The sequence below is a fragment of the Mustela putorius genome, unplaced genomic scaffold (genome assembly GCF_011764305.1).
Source record: "Mustela putorius furo isolate JIRA1106 unplaced genomic scaffold, ASM1176430v1.1 tig00000275_pilon_pilon_pilon, whole genome shotgun sequence".
Taxonomy (NCBI): domain Eukaryota; kingdom Metazoa; phylum Chordata; class Mammalia; order Carnivora; family Mustelidae; genus Mustela; species Mustela putorius.
Window position 1 is genome coordinate 10529917 of NW_025421341.1, and position 24169 is coordinate 10554085.

At 40.2% G+C, this 24169-nt stretch overlaps 1 protein-coding gene across 3 annotated transcripts in view; it reads left to right on the top strand.

Moving 5' to 3' along the window:
• PARD3B (par-3 family cell polarity regulator beta) overlaps positions 1 to 24169 on the top strand; it is a 1046368-nt gene that overhangs the window by 462268 nt on the left and 559931 nt on the right. For all 3 annotated transcript variants that reach the window (XM_004764207.3, XM_004764208.3, XM_004764213.3), the window contains exon 4: positions 16811 to 16920. In XM_004764207.3, coding sequence (XP_004764264.1) covers positions 16811 to 16920 — 110 coding nt within the window. The remainder of the gene's footprint in view (positions 1 to 16810; positions 16921 to 24169) is intronic.

Below are 24169 nucleotides of genomic sequence, written 5' to 3' on the forward strand. Positions count from 1 at the left end.
GTGTATTTCAGTGTAGGTGGTGATCATGTGGTTTTCTCTGGCTGCAGACCTATGGACAGCATGTCCCCTGGTAACCTCCCAATCCGTACCCTGCGATGCGGAGTGTGATCAGGGTCTTTCATTCTGCCACTTGGCATATGCAAAAGCCTTCAAGGAATGGGCTTTCTGCAGGAGTGTCTCAGTATCATTTATCCCACCAAGAGAAGATGACAGACATTTTAGATGCAAGAGAAAGACTAAATGCATTTGGTTAAACTAGCAGCACTAAAACGAGCAGCGTCTTTGTGCTATTGCTTTTTATCTTCTTTCCTGCAGCGGAATATTGAGCTTTCCCAGGCTGTGCTTCAGGTATTAATGCCGAGGTTAGGTCGGGCACCAGTGTGTTCAGTCTGTGACACTTAGATAGCGGAGGCGAACTGCTCTCAGCTATTAGGCAGGGGTTTCTGGATGCCAGCGATTGCATGCGTGTGGCTTGTGATCAGAACGATTCCACGGCCACGGAGCGATGGGCTTGCACGCCTGTTGTCTTTGGTCTGCTGTTTTTGCCAAAAATGTCAGCGTTTCTCCCACAGACCTGCCCGAACAGCACATGCACTGTCTCCTTTAGTTGTGCTAACTAACTCGCCGCTAACATTTCGGAAAATTCAGGATTATGGAGGAGTTGCCTGGAACCTGCCATTCCTGTGAAGAAAAAGTTGGAATAAATAAATGATTTTTTTTCCCTGAATTGATACTTTGGGTGTGTTGGTGGAATTTGTGCCACAGTGTTCTCTTGGGCAGCGTGGCTTTCCAATTCTCTGCCTTGGTTTTAACATGACAAATGCTGGAGTATGAGCACTGACAGGTCGTGCTTCTGGTTTTTCTGTTTCCATGGAGCTGGATCAGTGGCCTGGGTTCTTCTAGAACAGACATGTAAAAACCCTGTCTGGGTAGTGGCCTGTCCCTGAGGACCAAGGGTGATTCCGACTTCGTGTCCCTCACTCCCCATGCCCACCCAGTTCCTGGACCCGTGGGGTCACACACTCTGCATCTCATCTTCTAAGTTGAATCAAAAGCCTGTATTGCTGATTTGTCATTTAATTCTGCACTTCCTGTCTCAGACCCACCTGTACCCCTGCATGATTGTTCAACCTACACCAGTCCTGACTATCTCAAGTCCTTCTTTAATTTGACAAATGTCTATACAGTGCCTGCAGTGTCCCAGAGTCCTGGCCTACAGCAGTGCAAGGAGAAGCAGGATCTCTGCTCTGGAGAGGCTTCCTTTCTGGCCGAGTCTGCAACTATAGCTGTAAACAGATGCACAAACCATCTCCGATGGTTGCCTTGCCATGGAGAGAAGGAAACTGGGTAAAGGAATAGAGAGTGACCATGAGAGAACTGTTCTGAGGGAAGGCGGAAGAGCATTCCAAAAAGAGAGATCAGCCAGTGCAAAGGCTTCCCAGTGGGGGCCTTGGACATCACGGGAGGGAATGGGTCGGTGACTGCCTGTCCACCAAGGCGTCGAGTCTCCTGCGAAGCCCTCTCCACCACTTCACCGTGTTCTCCCTCTCCCTCCTATAGCACTTTGCAGTGATCGCTAGGCTATCTTTGTTGACATCATCTTACACATTACTGCGCATAAGTCAGTCTTTCCAAGGCCCTTTGCGGTCAAGGACTATGTCATATTCATCTTTGTTTCCCCAGGATTTAGCATTGTTCCTAAAATGAGCAAGTTTCCAATAAATGTTTAGGCAAGATGAATGTTAAGCAGGACATAAAATTTCAGAAACAGAATGACTCTGGAAGTAGACTAGCGGTCTCATTCCTGGGTGGCAAGTGTTTCTTTGTGGAGTTCGTAACCCCCCAGAAACCCCTCAAGCCAGTCTGGGGTTGAAGCTTGCCATGGAGCATCCTCCAAGGTAAATTCAGAGCTCTTTCTCTTTCTTTCGAACACCTTAAATTATGGCTCAAAGCCAGAAAGCCAGCACACACACATATAAGTATTTACTGTGCTTTGAAACAGAGTGTATCATTACTATGTGTAACACAGACTGGTATTTTCTGTACCAGTTTCTATACCGTCCGTGGTACAGAATGCTGGTCATGACCCCTTCCATGGATTTCAAGCCTTATAAGTGTTTTGCAACCCACAAAGTGAAAAAGTCCTGCTTTCAAGGATCAAGAGAGTCCCCGGAGGTAAATGTCTGAGAAAGCAGCCTGAACTCTAGCTGTGGGGCGGCGGACTGCTGAGCACACTCTGACCGTTGGCTGAGTATTTGCACAAAACTAGCAGTCACCATGTGGCCACCAGGTGAAGCGAGCCGTTCCTGACGAACACTTGGGTTGGGTCCTAGGGGCGCCTTTGTAAGTCAGAATTCCCTTGTTTGAGCTCTGAAAAGTGGTTGCAGATAGGTCTCCCAGTCATTCCGTCTACCATATCTGTATATAGTTTTATGAATGTTTTAGGTAAACGTGTCGTTTCTAAAATGAGACTGTGGGCCCACTGAGATGTAAGGATCTTAACATTTCCTCTGCCAGCATGTTTATATAAATATTGCTGTCGTTAAGCGTGTTCAAATAGCAGAACTATTTCAGTCTTTTTATCTCTTTAAAACTAATTTAAATCTGAGCATTAAAAGACTGTTTGATACCATATGTTTGTTTTAGATAGGAAACGAAATCTATTCTAAACATAAGGGTTGATGAAATCTGTATTCTAAACATAAGGGCGTATGGAATGTGTATATAGGAATGGCAGTTGGCGTGGATTGTGTCGTGGCCACAGAGTCCTCCTGTCTAGTGTGCCTGACTCTTTCGTCATGTGATTGTGCAGCTCTTGAACCTCCACACGGAGGATGTACTTCCTCACCACTTCCTTGAATATGTTCTCAGATGCTTTAAGAATCCAGCATTTGGGGATGCTTGCATGGCTTAGTCGGTTAACCATCTGCCTTCAGCTCAGGTAGTGATCCCAGGGTTCTGGAATCAAGTCCCCCACTGGTCTCCTTGGTCAGTAGGAAGTCTGCTTCTTCTTCTGCCTGCTGTTCCCCGTGCTTGTGCGCTCGCTCTCTTTCTCTCTCTGACAAATGTATAAATAAAAAATTTAAAAAAAAAAAAAAGGATCCGACATTTGCTGGTTAGGAAGTCATCTTATTGTGACATGTTAAGTCTAATTGGAAATTGCTGATTTTTCTCTTTGAAGCCCCTTTAGAAACTACTATCGAAAATGACCAGGGTCTACAGACAGAGTCTCACAAGCCTTTTGTAAAAATATTGGATAGGCTTCAAGAACATAACCAAAGACTGTCACAAACTGGAATGATCCCATCACACATCCCATGTAGCTGTGTACACGGGAGGAACAAATTCAGTGTTCCGGTGATGTTCCTGGCATACCTCTGGTTTACCCTATTGCATTTTGAAGCCCAGATGTTTCTTCTGTGGAAGCAACTCGGCACGCGCCCACATGTGTCTGTTTTCCAATCTAGATGGATACCGTAGTAGGAGATAACCTCGGCAGGCAACATACAAAGGCGGTTCTGATAGCATCCCAACTTCCGTGGATAGCTATAAGGGCAATTACTCCTTTTCTGTGTCAGCCTTTTCTGAAACACCAGTGTATTGGTTTGGTTGCCCTGAGAAGACCTGAGGATGAGATTATGATCCTTCACCTCAAATTAAAGAAGGCTTAAAAAAAAAAATGTCTCAAGAACCCTTTGACAAGTTCAAGTACTAGCTGATTCAGGTACCAGCCTCTTATCAGCTCCTGCGACTTCGTGCTTTTCGTAGGTGGTATGTCCATGTTGTTAGATTGTATTAATCGAATTCCCTCTAATCTTTGTAGATTATGCTTTAATTTGCTATTCTGTCACTTTTTTTTTTTAAAGATTTTATTTATTTATTTGTCAGAGAGAGACACGGAGAGAGAACGAGCACAGGCAGACAGAATGGCAGGCAAAGGCAGAGGGAGAAGCAGGCTCCCTGCCGAGCAAGGAACCCGATGTGGGACTCGATCCCAGGACGCTGGGATCATGACCTGAACTGAAGGCAGCTGCTTAACCAACTGAGCCACCCAGGCGTCCCTATTCTGTCACTTCTTATCAGAATTGTCTATTTCATGCTATTTGGTTATAGGAAATACTAACCTAGTAAAATGCAACACTTAACAATAAGATGGGCCTGTGATAAAAGCCACATGAAACAGGTATCCCCTTCAACTTTATAAATATCTCATGTTCTGGTATAATTTGGCTTATTCCCAGGACCTATGCGAAAAACAGTGATATAAACCCACTTATTCTGCCCCTTAAAATAGTCATAGATTTCTAGTCTTTGGCTCATTTTATCTAAATTGATTGGAACCCAGTCATTCCTCTGGCTCCCAAAAATCTAGATGTGGAAATTATTGTAAAGTCAGGGTGCCTGGGTGGCTCAGTGGGTTAAGCATCTGCCTTCAGTTCAGGTCATGATCCCAGGGTCCTGGGATTGAGCCCCGCATCAGCCCTCAGCAGGGATACTGTGTCTCCCTCTTGCACTCCCCCTGCTTGTGCTCTCCTCTCTGACAATAAATAAAATTAAAAAAAAAAATCAGACCAAACTCTATATTCCTCACACTTAGTATCATCAAGCTATTTATGTCCCAATCTTTCCTTTGAAAGTTAGAGTTTTAATGCTGTTAGCAAGAGCAGTTTGCCTCTTCTAAAGAATCATAGAAACACAATCTAGTTCTGTACTCGTGGCCTTTGGATTTTGATGCACATCGAATTTGATGCCAGGGGTTACACAGAAAAGTCGATAACGGTCCGTGGATCATTGCCTTGCTATGCCGCCGGGTGAATTAGTCTGCTGGTGTAATGTGCTCCAGCTTGTGTAATGGACCTATTTAGTAGCAAGACAACAGCCATATGAAACACCTGGGTGGGCTTCCAGGGTACTTTCAAGTGGATTAGATTTCAGTTATCTAATGTGAGGTCACGAAGGCTTGGACAGCTGGGGCCAGCTCCACAGCATGGGCAGACCATGACCCCTGCCTACTGAACACATAAGGTAAAAGGTGCTTGGGGTCAAAGCTGACCCGTGGGCTCTAGGAGTGGATATGGGTCAGCACATGAGGTCTCAAGCACCAGTTACAAATGTTGGAAAAGTCTCCATGCAGGACAGGATAGAGTCACATTTTCCCTTGGCACTTTGCTTAGACATCTTCCTCGCCAGGAAAGCCTGGTTTCTGTGTTTGCTGGATTGAACTTCAATTGATTGATTCTTGTTTAGAATTTTAAGTGCTGTTAAAACAGAAACTATGCCTTTCCTATCAGAAGTCAGGCCCTGAGAGGCATCAAATTCCTTTGGTGCCTCACAAAGGACATTTGGGGCACATAGGCATTGGCATAGAAACCATCTTTTGAATAACGGTGGCTCCATAATGCACCACTTCTTCCAGTCCTGCCAGGGACTTTGAATGATCCAATAAAATGTAATGATCAAAGGTTTCCAATGCAGCTGATAAGTCATATAGATTTGTGCCCAGGATGCCTTAAATTGACTTGTGGATGTTTCTCATCTATCATGAAGGACTTGGTGATTTGAATTTAGTACTTTGATGTTGCCAGTAATTGTTTGCAACTGCAGCTGAATGGCCTGAAGGCATTGCTGATTTCTCCCTTTCTCATCTTGCAGAGAGCTAGTGAAGTGGTCTTTCTGAGGCTGTTCTCAACTCCATGGGAACTATGGCCTAAAATTTAGGACAAAACAGAGGTTCCACAAACACTTGGAATAGACCAACATCATTGCCCTAAGGAACCATCCCCATTGTGTTCCACACGGAATCAAACCGTCCTCCCAAGTGCAAAGCCACTCCACTGGACACATACTAAGACTCACTTACTAAAGAAACCATTGGGATAGCTCCAGTTATTCTTTTGGTAAACACTTTTCACATATTAATCTGCAAATGTCTTTCGAAAATGTATTTAAATCAATTTCTCAATACTTGAAAACAGTGCTTTGGACTATCCCTTTTTGGAGGCCTCACTGCTGTTTGAATTAGATTAAATTTAAACTCCCCTATTTTAAGACCTTCTAGGGAAGTTCTTCTAAGCCTTTGTCTCCTCAACCACTTGCTCCTCCATCATGTGGTTCACGCCTGTTTTCTTAGCAGCGTCCATACGTGGATGCCCATCGTTAGTCTCTCAAATCATGTGTCCATCTGCCTACTACAAATATTATAAATACCTTAATCATTATTTCAACCAATTTATCAATTTGTAGATTTTCTAGATTTCAAAATGCTTTTTAAAAACTCCTTCAGGGCAGCTGGGTGGCTTAGTTGGTTGAATATCTGACTCTTGGTTTCAGGTCAGGTCTTGATCTCGGGACTTTGAGATCGACCCCCACATCATCGGGCTACGCGCTCAGCAGGGAGTGAGCTTGAGATTCTCTCCCTCTGCCCCTCTCCCACTCATGCTTGCTTGTGCATGCTCTCTCTCTCACTCTCAAATAAATCTAAAATAAATAAATAAAAGCTCCTCTAAAGTCTCTTTTCAAGTAGACTCAACTATTATCCTTCTAATTATTTCACAGGTTATCATAAATCTTCTGAATATTTATTAACCTCATAAATATCTAGAAAATACAGTGGTAGACTCTGGAAAACTGGAAGACCAACTGACTGGGCAGTGGCCTAAACCACAGTGACTGAAAAGACTGTAGTCAATATTTCAGAGCCTCTACTGTGGTTGTTTAACACTGGTGTTGATGTCACTTTCATGCTCATTTATCATTAAGTTGCAAGGGCGATAACGTATGCCGCATTAGTGTGACTAGTGTTTGTTTTAAAATAAATGTTGATGATGAAGAAAAAAGTGTTAGGTAGTGGGAAACAAACCTGACAGTAACAATTTATTTACATACTGGGGCATAGGCCCTGCTTACACATACACACACACAAAATTCTCTTGTCTGGGGCACTTCAGAATCCAAAGATTTCTGAATTTAGAACTTGATCTTTGTTCCTCTAGTACTGCTTTGTTCAGTTCAGCGTGCATCCATTAATTACCCACTCTGCCAGGGGTCCTAAGAGATTGAGGTGAGGGGCTTGCCATTAAGGAACGTATGGTGTCATGTTCCCCCATCCTGCTCCCTCCCCATCACTTTCTCACAGTCTTGCTTAAGCACTTGCTCTATCCTTATCTAAAATACACATACTATATGTATACTGGTTTAGTGTCGCCTATCTGCCTCCAGCTTTCTACAAGCTCTACAAGAGGAAGACCTTTGTGTGCTGTGTGCTGATAATAACCAGAGTGCCTTGAAGGCTGCCCAGTTTATTCTGGGCATTCACTACGTGTTAAATTGGTAAATTAAGGGGATACAACGAAAATACAACTATAACTAGACACCTAAGTCAAAGTGGGATGTGACATACCCTAAAAAGGTACAGGGCAGATCTACAATTTGTAGGGTTCTCAATGTACCACATCTGGGGAGATTAAGGGGCTCCCGTGTGGCCCAGTCAGTTGAGCATCCAACTCTTGATTGTAGGATCGAGCCCCATGTTGGGCTCTGTGTTAGGCATGGAGCCTGCTTGGGATTCTCTCCCTCTCCCACTGTGCCTCCCCATCCTCCTATCTCCCTCTCTTAAAAAAGGCGGGGGGGGCATACATTTTAAATTAAAAAATATAAGAGACTTATTTAGAATGATTGAAAACCACACCAGTTTACAAATTAATATACTGGAGATGTCAGAAAATATGAAAAAATATTTAATGATACACTAATTGATTACATATTAAAATGCCTAAAATTAACTCTTTTACATGTTTTTCCTTACAATTTTTGACTGCATGTTCTTCAATTACCTCTTCATATGTAATGTTTTTTATACATTGAATGAACAAGTGATTCAGTCTTTGCTATAGAGTGGCTCTTTGAAATGCTGTTTAAATAATATTTGGGATGTATAAACAGGGAGCTTTGCACATACATTCTTGTAATCTGTGAAACTGCTAGAGAGGATAGCATGGGAATTTTAATTCTATGCTGCATTTTCCATCTAGGAGAGAACTTCCTATTTCTCAAGGTATCAGTGAGAACTGAATTATTCAAATACTGAATTATATGCAATATTATACATCGGGTGAGTGCAAGAATTTTCTGTAGACTAGCTTCTGGCTTTGTGCATTTCATATCTTCCTCATCTTCCAGCATCCACACCTTTCTATGTGGATACAAAAAGAACAGAGTTATTTCCATATGTCAGGGGCCCTCTACCTTTGTGTCATGATCCTTGGGGAACCAACACAGTGAGTACCAGGATTCTACCTATATTCCCCACCAAGGAATAACTGTACACTCTATACACCTCACTGCTTATAACTATACACAATATTGTCTGTGAACCATACAAATATAGTCTATTACATTCAAATGAGATACATACCCAACTGATTTTCCCTTTAACTGGATCCCAGAAATGTCCTTGGCCACTCTAGATTCATCCATCAGGAGGAGTCTTTAGAGTTGAAAGAGATAGAATTCACTCACTGCAATGGAACTATTATACTTACATAAAGTTTACAAAACCATACGGTCACAGGGTTGTGTTACTTAGATTCCTCCTGGGATCTGGTGCAGGGCCCCGAACTTACGCTTCCTTAGTTCCGTAGCAGATCTGTATCTGGTATTTCAAAGAAGTAGAGTTATTTATGACTTAAAGACTGGACAGGCTTACAACTGACCGTCGTAGAGAACAATAATTTAGAGATTAGAACCAGCATGAACGCTGAGTCTATAGGGCATTTTTAGGCAATGGCAGATGGTCCTGGTTGGTGTGAACCACGTGGCAAGGAATGCAATACACGATGTAATCAGAGAAGTAGGTTGGGGGAAAGCAATGAGGTCCTTGAATGCCAGAACAAGAAGTTGGAGGTTGATGTGGGTGGGTCAGTTTCCATTCCTTCCACCTCTATGATTTGGAAGCTTTTATTTGGGTTTATTAATTTGGATATCTCTAATTGTGTTTGTTAATGGTTTGTTTCTTTTTAACTGGATACCTTTCAATCAAGACCTTTGCTTGTGTTGAAATCCCTCTGTAACTTGTCGATATTTTGTTTTTTTAATATTTTAGATTTTACTCTAACTAAAATGACCACTTCTGTATTTCTTTCATCAGCAATGCTGAAACACATAAAGTGAGTTTTGTCCCTTTTTTTACTTGCCATTGTTTTTAATATAACACTTGGGACTTAGTGCATATCTAGCACATGGCATTAGCTGACTTTAAATAGCATGAGTACATCAATATTGTCAAGTGGTTTAAACATTATAAAAAAATTCTAGATTTGTGTATATCGACTGGCTAAAATGTGAAAAATTCAATATAAGAAAAAGCATGTGTCCTCAGAAATACAGCAATAATATACTGTGAGTTGAAGGCATAACCATTTTCAGAAAAAAGTATAATTTTCCAGTAAAGGTCAGTTTAAAACCCCCTCTCTTGTGTTTATAGCAGCGGTACTCCAATTTAAGTGGCTTTCCAACTAGTGAAACATCTTTTATCATGTATATGCCCATTGATATCTGTTGTGTAACTGGTAACTATTCTGTGAATTACTTGCATTTGTCCTTTCATGTTTTTGAACAGGCATGTTTTTTGCAACCCACAATGAAAGAAAAAAAATGATACTATTCATCAACTTGAACTTCTTTGCTCCTTTTATGGCAATACTGGGAGCTACTTTCCTAAAGGAGTGATATTTAAGACTAAAGTATTTGGACAGCTACAATTCTGCTAAAATTTGAGTTGGTTTCTCTTGTGTGGTTTTTCCATCATGGTGTCTGAAAGCATGTCACAGCTGCCTCATTCATCACAGGCCAGGCGCCAAGGCTGGTCAAGCACTCCTGTAGGGAAAGTGGTCTCTTCTTGGTCCTCTGCCATAAATTGTGCCACTATTGATATTATTACCAGGTTTTTTTCTTTTTTTTTTTAAATGGGTCTCCAGATTTCAGTGCAATGGAATTTGTTAGGTATATGTTGAAAAGCCTTTTTTAGCACCCATAAAATCCTTACAACAAAGAAAATCTGGTTGTCTCCTTTACAAATGATGCACTACTTTCACTCATTTTTTTAAATTGAGGCATTAATAGGATTACTAGGAAGAAAATACTGGTAAGACATTTAAGCCAATCCCCAGGAGAGATCACGCACTCTGGGAGAGGTGCCGCTGTGCCTTGGCTGGTACATCCAGCCTTTTGCCAGACATGCCCATGGGGCCGTAGCTTAATGTTTGTAGCTTTTAGCTACACATCCCCACCACCCTTGCCTTTTATCTGTATCTCTCTATCCAAATCTTCCTTTCTGCTGACCTCCTCAGATGCAAAGGAGGGCCCCGGCGTCGGAGAGCTGTCATTTCCCTTTCTCTCACGCACCTGCTCTCAGAGAGAACGTGACCCTGCGGTAGCACAGTGTCCAGGAAATAAGGCTGGAGTAGAAATCAAGTCCAAGAGACTTAGAAACTTAATTTCTCTGGACTTCAGTTTCCTAAATGGCTACTAAATCATGGAACTATCTCTTTGTAGATCTGGCACGGGACTTGGGTGTAGCTTACCCAACACACTTACTTAGCTGATGAGGAGAGAGGTGAGCCTCGGAGGTAGAACAGCTTCCTAGAAGTTAGGCGCTGCCAGTGCCTCCTCTAGAAGACCCCCTCCTGAGCCCCCCATCTCACTTTGCCACATCCCAGGAGGATGTGTCCATATTTTAATGTCAAAGTGATTCAATTAACATCAAATTTATTCAGTGGGTGTTGAAGTACAGGATAATTGAAAGGCATTCCTCTACGTGCTAGTACAAACTCTATTAAGGAAAGGTACTATGGGAAACCCAGATGCAGCCCATGCCTACTGTTAATATTATTAATATACTATTAATATTGATTACCTAGAAAAATGTGTCTTTTCCTACTTATCACTTTTTAAGTTTCTAAGGTTTTTTAACTATTTGCAATTTATTTTTATCCTCAAAGTGAAATATTTACCAATTTCGGTGTATTTCAATAGCTTTTTCCCCTTTTGTATTTATCTTGTTATCCTCAGTGTCAGTAGCATTGCCGAGAGAACATGTTTTCTTTCTTTAAACTGTCTGTTTTGGTGATTTGATAATTCAGTAACTACAGAAGTAATCCCTTAGAGCAAAGGAAAATTGAAACTCTAAAAAGACCAGGTTATCCCCTCTGTACGTAAACAGTTTATCTTGGAAATTCCAGTCCCTTTCTCCATTTTCTCCCCCCCCCCCGCCGCCTTCGCTGTACGTTTGCCTTTGTGGCTTTGTTTGCCATTTCTCATTCTAGATACCCTTTCTTTCTGAAGCTTCTGTAAGAATGTAAAATTCTGTTTCTCTCATTGTTTTGTATGTGATGCCATTGATACACCTGTACGAACTCCTCCTTTTCACATTTTGTTTACCTCATCTTTATCTCTGCTTGTTTATTCTGGAAGCCAATATGATTTCTAATCTGAACTTCAGACTCCTCTTCATGATGCCCAACTGAACATCAGTGTCTTGTTTTTCACACACTTCAAGACATCTTGGATTGAAAACATTGAGTTTGTCTGTTTGTTTCTAAAACAAATCAGAGCAGTTGCTGAAATTTTCCTATTGCCCTCTCTTCCCTAAGCAAGAAGTATAAGAAACGTTTTAGACGCCTCTTTTATGCTTCTCATTTGCTTTGTATACATGTTCGTTGCTAAATTCTCCCATGTCTTCTCCTAGTTAACCGTTCGTTCCATTTCTGCCGGCGACCGCTGAGTCTCTATCCATTTCCCTCTCACTGCCCTTCAGGTCTCTCTGGGCTTGAGTCCACCACGTGCCTTGATGGCACGTGAGCTGGGATGCCCTTAAGCTCTTTAGGTATCAGTCACTCTAGAATGAATAGGACTAGTACTGATGACAAGTTAGCCTTTTGGTTTTGCTCAGGAGAATCATTAACCATTTTTAGGTAAATCTCTACTCTTACCAGACAAGTTAGAACCTGTACCTTTGTGATGTTTTTTTCCTCTGCCCACTGAGGTATCATGTGGGTGATTCTTCTGGGCTTTGGTTTTCGTCTCGATAACTGCCTATCTTTCTAAAATGTCTAAATCTTGGGGTACCTGGTAGCTCAGTCTGTTAAACATCTGCCTTCAACTCAGGTCATGATCCCAGGTTCTGGAATTAAGCCCTGCATTGGGCTCCTGGCTCAGTGGGGAGCCTGCTTCTCCCTCTGCCTCTGCCTTTCCCCTCCCACTAGTGCTCTATGGTGGGCTCTTTCTCTCTCCACAAATAAATAAAAATAATTTTTTTTAAAGAAAATGATGTCTTTCAAAAATCTCCCAAACAGAATTTTATGTACAACACATCATCTGTCATTTAAGCTAATTCCAGCCCAAACACATCTTCCAAATGTAGGGATATGTGTGTGTGTGTGTGCGTGTGTGTGTGTGTGTGTGTGTGTGTGTATGAGAGAGAGAGAGAGAAATTATAATAAAGAGATGGAAACTTACACGGGTAACTTGAATTGGCCTTTATGTCTTCCACGGTTCATTAATATACCCATTTGATCCTTTTAACTAGTTGCTGCCTCTTTTAGAACTCTTTTCTCCAATATGAAGCAGGTGATCCTCCTCTGTCCCCTTATTTACATTTATAAGGACATTGGACAAGCAACTGTGTACCCCTTTCAGTTCTTGTTTTGCCATCATTCGAATGGTGACACTTCAGCAGTGGGAGATGCGGCATCATCTATAGACATCCAGGAACTGACTCTTGTGCTGGTTGGCACAAGGCCTGGAGAACCTGATGAGTCTAGGTATCTCTGTAAAGGGAAGTGCAGTGAGTGATTCTGTCCCGAGTGTCACATAAGCCCTGGGCATTCGTGAACAGGACTCCGGAAAGAATTCAGACTTTCCTGGTGGCAAGCCCCTGTCGTCAAGGACAGAGTCACCAGCAGCTACACACTTGATCAGCAGCTCTTCTGCTGAGAGGGATGCTGCTTCTCTTTGGTGCTCTTTGGCTTCCATTAAGTTTCTGTGCATCTGCTTAAATAAAATGGGACTCATCCAGTCTACGGTGTGCATGTTCATTGGTGTGTGTTCAATAATCCATAGCTAACCCCACTGGCACAGCGCGCTGATGTCTACCTCTGTGCAAATTGTTCCTCGGCCTCACATCCTCTTTTTTAAAAGAAAGCCTAAGCAAGCACCATGACTACTCATCTTAATAGTAGTCACCCCTTGTATAGCTCCTGATACACAGTGAGGCCTCAAATAGTTAACCATGTAGAAAAACATAGTGCAGTTGTGTAAGATTTTATGCTGTAAGGTACATAACATTTCTTATTTTATTTGAGCTTTGCTACCAGTAGCTTTTAAACTCTGATTCCAAGGAATACTGCTGTTCTCTTGAGCTGAACTGAGGACTTTTGCCTCTAAAATCTAATAATAAGAGTCCTTTCTTAATTAACTAAAAAATACCAATGAATAATGGGTTATTTTTTTCCATTTTCAGTTCCCTTCCCACACCCTCATTCTTTTTTCTTAAAAGCTTTGATTTCTATAGTAAGTCTGTACCTGGTTCAGCACAGGATTATGTTTTACTAGTTTAATTTACATATTATTTCTTTTTATAAATTTTATTTACTTATTTGAAAAAGAGAGAGAGTGAGAGAGAGAGCACAGGCTCGGTGGGAGGAGCAGAGGGAGAAGGAGAAGACGACCCTCCCCCCCAAGCAGGAAGCCCCACATGGGACTCGATCATGGGACTCCACCCCCGGACCCCGGGATCCTGACATGAGCCAAAGGCAAATGCTTATGGACTGAGCCACCCAGGTGCCCTCATTTACATATTATTTCAGGAAAATTCGGTGCTCAGCTTTTGAGCAGGTGACACTGTTCACAACAAGAGCCAAGTGCTATTAAGTTCATTTTATGGGGGGGGGCAGGATTTCCTGCATGAAAACTGCAGACTGCAGGGTTCCATGTCCCATGCCTGCCTTCTTTTATTTCAGCCTTCTATCAACACGATGATTTTTTTTTTTATCACCAGGTTTTAAATGATGAGAATGTGTCACCAAGCCACCCAGTGTCACAGAGACAGGAGAGGTGAATCTCGGTTTTCATGACTCCAAAATCCATGGTCCTCTTTACTGTATGGACACATGATCATTCTTAGAGTCGAGTCTAATCTCACTGTTAGGTTATAAGCTCCTTCACGGCAGAGGTCATGTGCTATTTACTTTTTCCCTCCCACAGAAAATTCTCTAAAACTGGATGTGGTTGTCTTCCTTTTGTTTCAGTTAGTGGTGCTTGCAAGGTGGGCCTTCTAGTCTATTACATATATATAAGGATTTCCCCCAAATTGTCTCCAGTACTTGGAATTACTTCTATTAGGATGCATCTGTCTGTCCTTTAAGTTGTAACTCATCTCTTCTTGGCAGGCACCTTCAAATGAGGCTTGGCAGTTTAAAAAAAAAAAAATACAAGTATCAAATGAATTTTAAATTGCCAAAGGAATGGTTGTTTAAAACTCTCTGAGATAGCAGTTCATATTTAAATATGCTCATTATTAATTCCAGTGTGAAATGATTTATGCTTATTATTAACACATTAAGACAGCCAAAGGAAAATTAGAAGGTGACTCAACAGGAGACATTTAAGTGTGGAATCCAAAAAAAAGTAGAGAAGAACAAAGCTTATTCCAGATGAGTTGGAAGTATGTTTAAGGTCTAGCCACCTTCCTTTGTTTTTTTGTTAATGATCCAAATAGTGGGTACACTGGTACCAAACTGAACTGTGTTGTCCCAGGAAACACCCTGTAATATTATGGCCTATTGATTGAATGCACAAATTCAAACTCATATTGTCATAGAATTATGTCTTAAATAATTAAACATTTTGTTATTGAAACAGCAGATATTGGTGATAAGTAAAGAGTCATAACCATGTCCTTGGAGTTGCAAGAAAATTATCTAGGGTGGCTTTAAGAAGAATATATTTATTATCCAGGAAAAGTAATAGGACTCTCTCTCTCTCTCTCTCTCTCTCTCACACACACACACACGTATATTCTGTATATATTCATATATGTGTGTATGACTCGGCTGAAAAAACAGTACAGTTGTCAGTCACTAAGATTTCCATTTCTGTGCCTCTAAATCAACCTATTATTGGACCTTGGTGTTCCATGCTGGTTTTACTTGCTTTTAATTTGTTTGTTTTTAGATCACTGGCATGCAATGGTCTGGTCTGGCTTAAATGTTTAGAAACTAACTGGAGTTTCATAGAGTTTTCTCCAATCTCCTCTTAATTTTTAGGATAATAGATTGCTTCTGAGGATATCACCTTTAGACAGATTTGTTCACTTTATATTAACAGTAATTCAGATCACCTGAATCGGGGAAAATATTGGTACAGGACTGAGACCCTATTGCCTTGAGATATTTATGATATTTTCACTCCTACTTATTTTCATTTAATGTCTCATTCAAGAGAGTTGGGAACCATACAACTCTTGCTATGTCACTTGCTTAAGAAATTTTTTTACATGGAAATGGAGGAATTAGGGAATAACATAGTGAAATGTTTATTAATAAAAAAGAAATAATGGGCTGTAAACTTGGGCTTTATAACACCTTTTGGTTAGTATTTCATCCTCAGTAGATCTTAATTTCCTATTATAAAAGAAGTTATTTTTTTAAAAACAAGGATAAAAAGAGTCTGAACAAAGTTGGAAGGTATTAGCATCTATATTTTGTACAAAGAATAAAAATGTTGGAAATCAGATTTGTAAATAACTTCAAAATGGATTCACTTTTTGTAACTGTACCATATAAAATGAAATATGAAAAAATGTTCTTTTAAGCAGCAATAGCTCAAGAGAGTTGGGGAAGATTTTGCAGAATATTGATAAATGGAGAATTGCATTTCTCCTGCTTTCCATTTTTCCCCCAAAGTGTGTGAATTAAAAGTTAATTTTTATAAGAGAGCAATTTTTAGACCACAAAAGGATTTTTTTGAGAGTTTCCTCTACAATGGCCAATTTTGTATGAAACAAATTATTTTAGGCCTAATTGTAGGCAGACTAGTTAGACCGCTAGCTCTGTTAAGGTTGAATTTCACTTGAACTTTCTAATAGTATGATCTTTTCTCAGAATTTAATAACTAGCTCAAATATTTAATAGTGGAAGCTTTTTATTAAATTAAAAAGAAATCAAGATATTATTTTAGAAGAACTAACTTATTTTCCTTACCAGTTTTATCGACTTCAGGAAAAAAGGAAGAGAATGGAACCAATCTCTTTCTATACTTCAATAGACATTAATGCTCTAACCCCAGCAAATAATATATTTCAATGTATATTGTCATTCAAAAGATTTGGGAAGCACCAAATGGCAGCAGTAACTATACTTCTAGCTCTACTGAAAAGCAAATTGCACTGACTATGTGAACCTCTTCACTCGTCTGCGGGATAATCATTCTTTTTGATACTCAGATACATTCTCTAGATTTGTTTCAGTTGCACACTGCCAACGTCTGCATTGCCTAAAGGTTTTGGTTAAGTACAAAGTCTTGTTTTGAAAGGCAAGTGAGGAAAGAAGAGAATTGCAAGATTTTGTTTCCATGTGTAGGTCTGTAAATAGATGACAAAAGATCATTAAATGGATTAATTTACAAGCATCCTTAGAAATAGAATGTTTTTACATAAAAGCATGTTGTAAACCTTTTTAATTAAATTGCATTGTACCCTTGCACTCTCTCCTCCCCAGGGTTCTGCTGACCTCTCACCTCTTACTTTGTCCTACAGGCACTCCACTGCTGGTGAGGAGAAGCAGTGACCCAGCTCCGGGCCCACCTGCTGATGCCCAGCCGAGGGCTTCACACCCCAGTGGCCAGAGTCTGAAACCTGTTATTCTAGTAGGTATCCTGCCGTTTGCCTTTCTAATGAAAGATCAAAGTGCCTTACCCATAGACTAACTGGGACTTTGCAGTCTTAAGTAAGCTGATCGTTGGAGAGCATTTGGCAGGACATACAGTGTTAATAATAGCTTCTATGAGCTATCACTGGAATATTCTGGTAACTTACACAGCACTGATTGGTGCTTTACACTGCATCATTTAAACTTCCACACCAAGGTGGGCATCAATTTTGGCTTCCATTTTACTGATAATGCCATTGAGGCAGAGGGAGGCTTAGTAATTTTTCTAAGGTCACAACTAGTAAAGGACAGTAAAGAATTTAACCCAACTGATTTGGCTTCAAAGTTCACGCTGTTCACCAGCACACCACACTGTCGAATTTCCTCCATCCTCCTGCTTTGAATGCCCAAGGATATCATTTCATGTATTTTCAGCGTGTTAATGCAGGGCTTTTTGAAGTCCCACCATGGTGAGTGCTCATAGAGTTTCAAGATACCAATATTATGTATGTTGTGCCAGTACTGGGTTTCTAGAACTCAACAGCCAAATTAAAGAAAAATAAAATTATGTATCAGAAGTGCTTGTAACAAGACTCACTTCTAACTGATGGGTTAAATGGAGAATGAATCCTGAAGAGCTGGTGTCCGCCTTTCATACAATGTGGTACTGTCGGATCTTTCTGATAAATCCCGAGTACTTGGAAGAGTTGTGACTGTGGTCCAACCTTGGAAGTTGCCTGAGAGACTTTGGTTAATGCGTATATATTTGTGCAATAGGTGATCTTCAATAATGGAGCCATTTTAAAAAGTTTCCTAAAAGCCAGGCTCTTTTCCATTTTAAGTCTCACTGTCTATAGTGCCCTAAGGAAAAAAAGCAATATTTTAGACTTATATAAGGATGCTGAATGAACTAACCAGATTCTCACCAGTTTGGTATAAAATGTTCTCAAGAATGTGTGCCAATGTGTATGAGTTAGGAGTCCCTATATCAAATCACTAATAATTATTTACTTATTTACTAATTAAGATTGTGGCAGTGTTTTGGCATATTTCTTTCTATAAACAAGGAAGCAAGTGTCCTCAAAGTGTTTTAGATGTAAAGTTTCTCCACTGTCCTTTTAAGGAAACATATTTAATGGAACATTACTTTAACAAAAATCAGGTGTATGTGTTCCACTCTATTGTTGAGTTGAAACAGAACCAGTATTTAGCACACAGATTGAGACCGTGTTAAGCCCAAGTATACTGGATTGGAGGAAGAGAAGCTGTATAAATGAGAAAAGTTACAGTTTACTGCTCATTTTTTCAATGTAGGTATACCCCAAGTCAGAGTATATCTGATTGTGTTACCATCATTTACGTGCAGAGAATCACCTGTATTTAGTTCAGTGTTTTTATCACTTAGGTTCTGTGTTTAGGCCAATCGAAAATATTCAATACTGCTTTCCTTACAGGAAATGAGGACTGGTATGTTTCTGATAGATTCCATGATCTTACCAAACTAGGATACCATTGAGTTCTAAGTTGAGGGATTTGGTGAGGGAGTATATTATTGCTAGTAAAGATGCAAGTCCTAATTCAAGAAGAAAGGCTGGCACCCCAAATTCTTTAACCTAACTGTATGCAAGTTCCCAGGCAGTGGTTGAGTCTGTATGTATCAACAGTAAAAAGGAAATCACATTTCTTCCTTTCCTCAATGTTCTCTGTGGCTGATGAAATGCAGATCTGAGGCCCAAAGAATAGAGTCTGGTCCTTGCTTGCCACAGAATACTGGCACATCCTAGACTTCTCTTCCTTTGGTTATAAAATAATATCCAAGCAAACTTGAAGCCTTAACAGCCCAAGGTGCAGACATTGTGCCTTATTTGTCTATCTCTAGTGCCAAGCACATGGAGGGTACATGCTATATATGTGTTGGACTCAGGAATGTAGGCCCATATTAGTCTACGAAGAGTTCTAGAAGTTCTCAGAAGTTTACCCATCTGTTCTAATTTGGCCATTCTCTCTGCTACCCGAAAGATCTACCAGGTAAAGATTTAACTGCTCCAAAGTCTGGTTCACCTCAAGCAAAAGAGACAAATAGTTTAACTGCCGTACTGTGAAAAGCAGGCTAAGTTAGTAAAGAAAGACGTTCAGTGAGTCTGTTTTGATCCAGAAGAAAAATGTGTGTGTGTGCGTGTGTGTGTGTGTGTGTGTGTGTTATGCTTCTGTTCATTTATTCCTATGTATCCTAACTCAAGGACTTGTCACTGGACCTGCTTGTCCAATACTATAACCACTGGCCACGTGTGGTTATTGAGCACTAGAAATGTGATTCGAGTGTAACACACAAAATGCATTTTAATGATTGAGATATAAAAAAAAAAAGAGTAATATGGAAGACCTCATTAATAATTTTTATATTGACTACACATTGAAATGACACGATGGTATATTCGGTAGAGTAAAATATACTATCAAAATTATTTTCACCTGTTTCTTTTTAAAGCATGGCTACTAGCAAGTTTAAAATTAGATCTATGGTTCACATTCTACTTCCATTGGACAGAAGAGCTCTGGACAGAAGTAAAATTGGATCTAGCATTAATGAAATGGTTTGAGACCCTTGGGAGAAGGTCTTTGGGTCGCCCATCATCTCTGCGGTAACGGTATGATTAGATTTGCCTGGGGCAGTCCTAGTTCGTGCCTGTTGTCCTGGCATAATTATTAATAGTGTCCCCCCCACCTCCCAGAGGTGTCCGTGTACGGATGATGAATTATGTGGCACCCTACATATAGCCCCATAGTCACTTTCATTGTTTGCTCAGCGATAAGAGGAACGGCCTTTCAAGGAAACCATGGGAACACAGCCATGACTCTCACAAGGGAGCACACTGCAAAGAGGGGTTTTGTGGCCAGTCCCTGAGCCCAGGGACTACAGAATTGGAGACTGCAGATTCTTCCCCATCTCTCAGATTCCATAGTCCCACTTGGTTACTTCCTCTATAAACTCACCATATTTGATGTCTATGAATTAATAAGTGATGATGAATATGGGATGTGTGTGATAATTCAGCCATGGTACAAGTAACATGAACAATAATTGCTTAAAAAGCTCTGTTCAATGACATTGCATTCCAATATCCAAAGGAAGAAAAACAATCAAAATTTCCAGCTCTTAAACAGAGTGTTCACATGTAAGTAATTCACAGATGGCAAAGCCCCAAGTGGGTTATGTTCAGTCGTTCCCAAGAAATGAAACTTGCTTATAACCCACAGCTTAAAAAGCTGTAAGGATGAATATTTGACACATTTGATTATGTTGAAATATTGCCTTTAAAACCACAGTTGATGACTGTTATTTTTACTTGCACTTCATTAGGCTTATTATAGCAGGAAGAACTTTCTTTGATGCCCAGAGATGCATGTTTGTGAAAAGCTGGAGAAGTTGCACTTGTTTTCTGGCTGGTTAAATTATTACAAATTGGTTATTTAAGATGTAAACCCTCAGACAAGGTGAAGTTTTAAAAAGCGTTTAAATTAGGAAAATCAAATTCTGTACAAGTCTCGAATTCTGTGTACTGAAAAGCCACCAAACCTCACTCTTTGTTACTTAGGGTACCACTGGTTAAACAGCATGGAAATTTATTTTCTTTCTTCCTCTTTTCATAAACCCGTCAATTAATCAGAATAGCATAATTATTAATGTGCAAATTGTAATGACTATTTATCTTTCAAAGCAATAGAAAAACCAATCCTACTGACTGCTTTTGAATTAAAGAAAGAGAATCCTGGGGGCAAGAAGTAATAGTGGGAGTCTGCTTATGGGATGTCTTACCTCCCTTGCCTTGATTGTAACCTGGTGTTTTTGGCTTAAGGGCTTGCCATAAAACCAGGTTCTTGAAATTGATGTTCCCGAATTTGTGGGTGGAAGAGAACTCTAAACCAGATGTGACTTTTTTCTTAATATCCGGTTAACTACTATGGTTGTTTTGTGTTTTAATGACTGTTTATAGTTTCACATTTAACCCCTGAAGCAAAATGATCCTGCAGGGCGAGTAAATTAAAAAGTGGATTCCTGAAAATTATAATGCTATGGTTGTTCTCGGAGAGTAAATGACTTTGTTTGTTCTAAAACCGTTACTTCTCTTGCATCACCAAAATATATTAAGAAAATATTGGTCCGCCTTTTAAAGAGTTCATATCCACAACATATACATTTTCTTTTTTAAAAATAGCATGGCAGTACTGGGGTTATTAAGTTGGAAGTTCATGGATGAGTTTCAGAGGGTCTGTTAACCCTGAGGTGTTATGCTGTGGACCTTTGCATGGGCATGCATTTCTTTTCTTTTCTTTTCTTTTTTTTTTTGAGATTTTTTTTTTAAATTTATTTATTTGACAGACAGAGATCACAAGTAGGCAGAGAGGCATTCAGAGAGAGAGAGGGGGGAAGCAGGCTCCCTGCTGAGCAGAGAGTCTGATTAAGGGCCTGATCCCAGGACCCTGTGATCATGACCTGAGCCAAAGGCAGAGGCTTAACCCACTGAGCTACCTAGACGCCCCACGGGCATCCATTTCTTGTGAAGGAGACTCTCTTCCTTTTTTTTTTTTTTTTAATTTGAGACTCTCTCACATCTTATCAAATTTTAAAAGGGAAAAAATGATCAATAACTGCTTGTTTGCAGGTTTAGGATGAAACAACATGAGAAAGCCATGAATTCTCAGAATTTGGTGAAGGATAGAGATTAAGAAGTGTGGTGGGAATTTACACCACCCCCCAAATATTAAATAATTAAGGCTGTTTCATCTTATTTTCATGTGGCCTATCCAACATCTAGGATATAAATTTCAGATGTAAGGATGAATAGAAGTTTTTGAATTGCTGCATTGAGAGGTCAGCAACCTGATCCCAGCAAGAGTAGGGTTGGAGGTAAAGGGAAGACACCCTGGGGAGAAGTGCTTCCCGTGGTCTTGCATGTGAAGGGAGATAAGATGGTTCTTTGTAGTTTTTCCTATTTTATCAGCAAAAATAGTGGCAGGTAGCTTCAAGTGGAAGGAAGTATTTCCAATGAATAGGGACATTCTCTTTGTGTTTTGCAAATAATGTGATGGAGCGTTGATTTGAGAAATTATCCTTTGTGTGTCGGAGATATTTGAAATCATCATCATTGTTGATCTTGGCTTAAACATTTTCATTTCCATGAAAGACATCATTGAAATATTACAGAGAAATTTAAGTAGCATTGCTTTTAGGGTTTAAAATCATCAAATTGTCACTGAGAGATGTGAGAGAACTTTCGGTGGTGGGTCCCTGACTGTCAAAACCCCACACAGAAACTTAACAAAAATTTTGAATAACCAAATCATGTTTTTCTTTCCACTAGATACCCAATTAAGTAGCTATAATATAGAAACATTGAAATCAATTAATTGTTGTAGACGGTGATGTAGATGGGAAGGAAGGCTTTATTCATTGTCTCCCAGTGAGGAGAGATGGACACCAATGAGCAAAAGGGAGGGAGAAATAACATGTAATATGTAATTGTGTTATTTAGAGATACTGAAGCCTACAAAAGGTTTTTCTTTTTTTCCCCCTTTCTGACACAGTGATTTAATAATAGTCCTGGTGTTTGTAACTCCAGCTGTTCACGCTGTGTGCTGATAAGACCAAAGCTTGGAGACACATTGCAACGATGGTTTTCATATGGCTTTGTTTTCAAGAGATAAAGCTGCCATCCAGTATTTCAAGGGGCCAAATGTTTACTTAGTTTGGCAAGTTTAGGCAGCTTAATTTCCGAAGCAGTTATGTTTATAAGACTTGAGTTCCAGGTGGGGAAAATCCAGAAACCTAATTTATTCTGCAACAGAATTTTTCACCAAATCTTATAGAAACTGGTAAAATAAATTTAGGTTTTCTGAATGTCTCTACCGTGACTAATAAAGGAACCTAGGAAATGTGACTCCTGTTTGGGTGTGTGTTCCCTGATCATTCTTCTTGGGTCTAGTCCAGAACTGGAAGTCTGAGAGAAGGACCACTTATTCAGAGGTTAGTTTCAGAAATTTAAAAAAAAAAAGTGATGTGTCCTCTTTTGCGGTTTACATTGTTCTGCACGTGATGAAAATTGAATGGGATGCCTGGGTGGCTCAGTTAAGTGTTCAGCTCTTGATCTCAGCTCAGGTCATTATCTCAGGGTTGTGAGATCAGCTCTGCTTCGGGCTCCGTGTTCAGCATAGAGTCTGCTCGAGATTCTCTCCCTCTGCCCCTCCTCCTGCTTGGGCACTCTCTTTCTCTCTATCAGAGGAAGGAAGGAAGGAAGGAAGGGAAAAAATTGCATGAGTTTTGCTTTCGTGTCAACATAAATTGATTAATCCTTTAGATGCCCAAGACCTCTGCTCTGTGCCTTCTGGGAAACCTAAGTTATGGTGTTTGTCTTCAGGAAACTTACAGTCTGGTTATGATGACCAAATCTAAAACCGTTAAACAACCCTAGCAATGTGCAAACCAATCTGAAATGATCAAATAATACATTTTAAGGATCAGAGTTTGTGTCCTTTGTCTTTTCTTACGCTGCTCAGCCTCCATGCCCCTCGAGGGAATTCCCATGCGCAGAATCTCGGTTAGCTCTTATCCCCCCCAAATATAACTGCTTTTTTACATGTCTTCTATGAGATGGAGATCCTTGGAGGCTTGAGTCAATATATCCATTTTTTTTATCCAAGCCCCTGACACCTGATATATAAATCTATGACTGGATGATTAAAACTGTTACTTCTGAGATGGACAGAATGAATTCAACAACTTTTAACACATCTTGCAGAGATGTGCGTGCCTGTGAGGATATGTATCATAGATAGGAATCAGCGTATGAATTAGAATGTGAAAATTGTGAAATTACCTGTTCAACACACGGTTGTGCTCCCTAAATAGCTTTAGTGTAGAATCTTCTGCTTTAGGACAACGTGTTGCCTGTGTTGACAAGGGGAGAGAGATGTTTAAATGCAAATTCTCCACTTGGAATCAAAATGCGGGTTGACAGCGCGGGTCAGCAGTTTCAATGGTGAGAACCATTTCCTCTCTTTACACTTCTAGCGGTGATTTCACACAGAAATTGGCTCTGAGAAAGAACAGAAATTATAAGAAGACAACAAACTTTGATCTTTCTGGAGGTGAACATCATAAAGCCTAACTCTGTTTATGCCCTTGATATGTGAACAGAGAATAGAAATTAATACTCATATAAGGGAGTCGATTATCTGAGCTCTTTGCC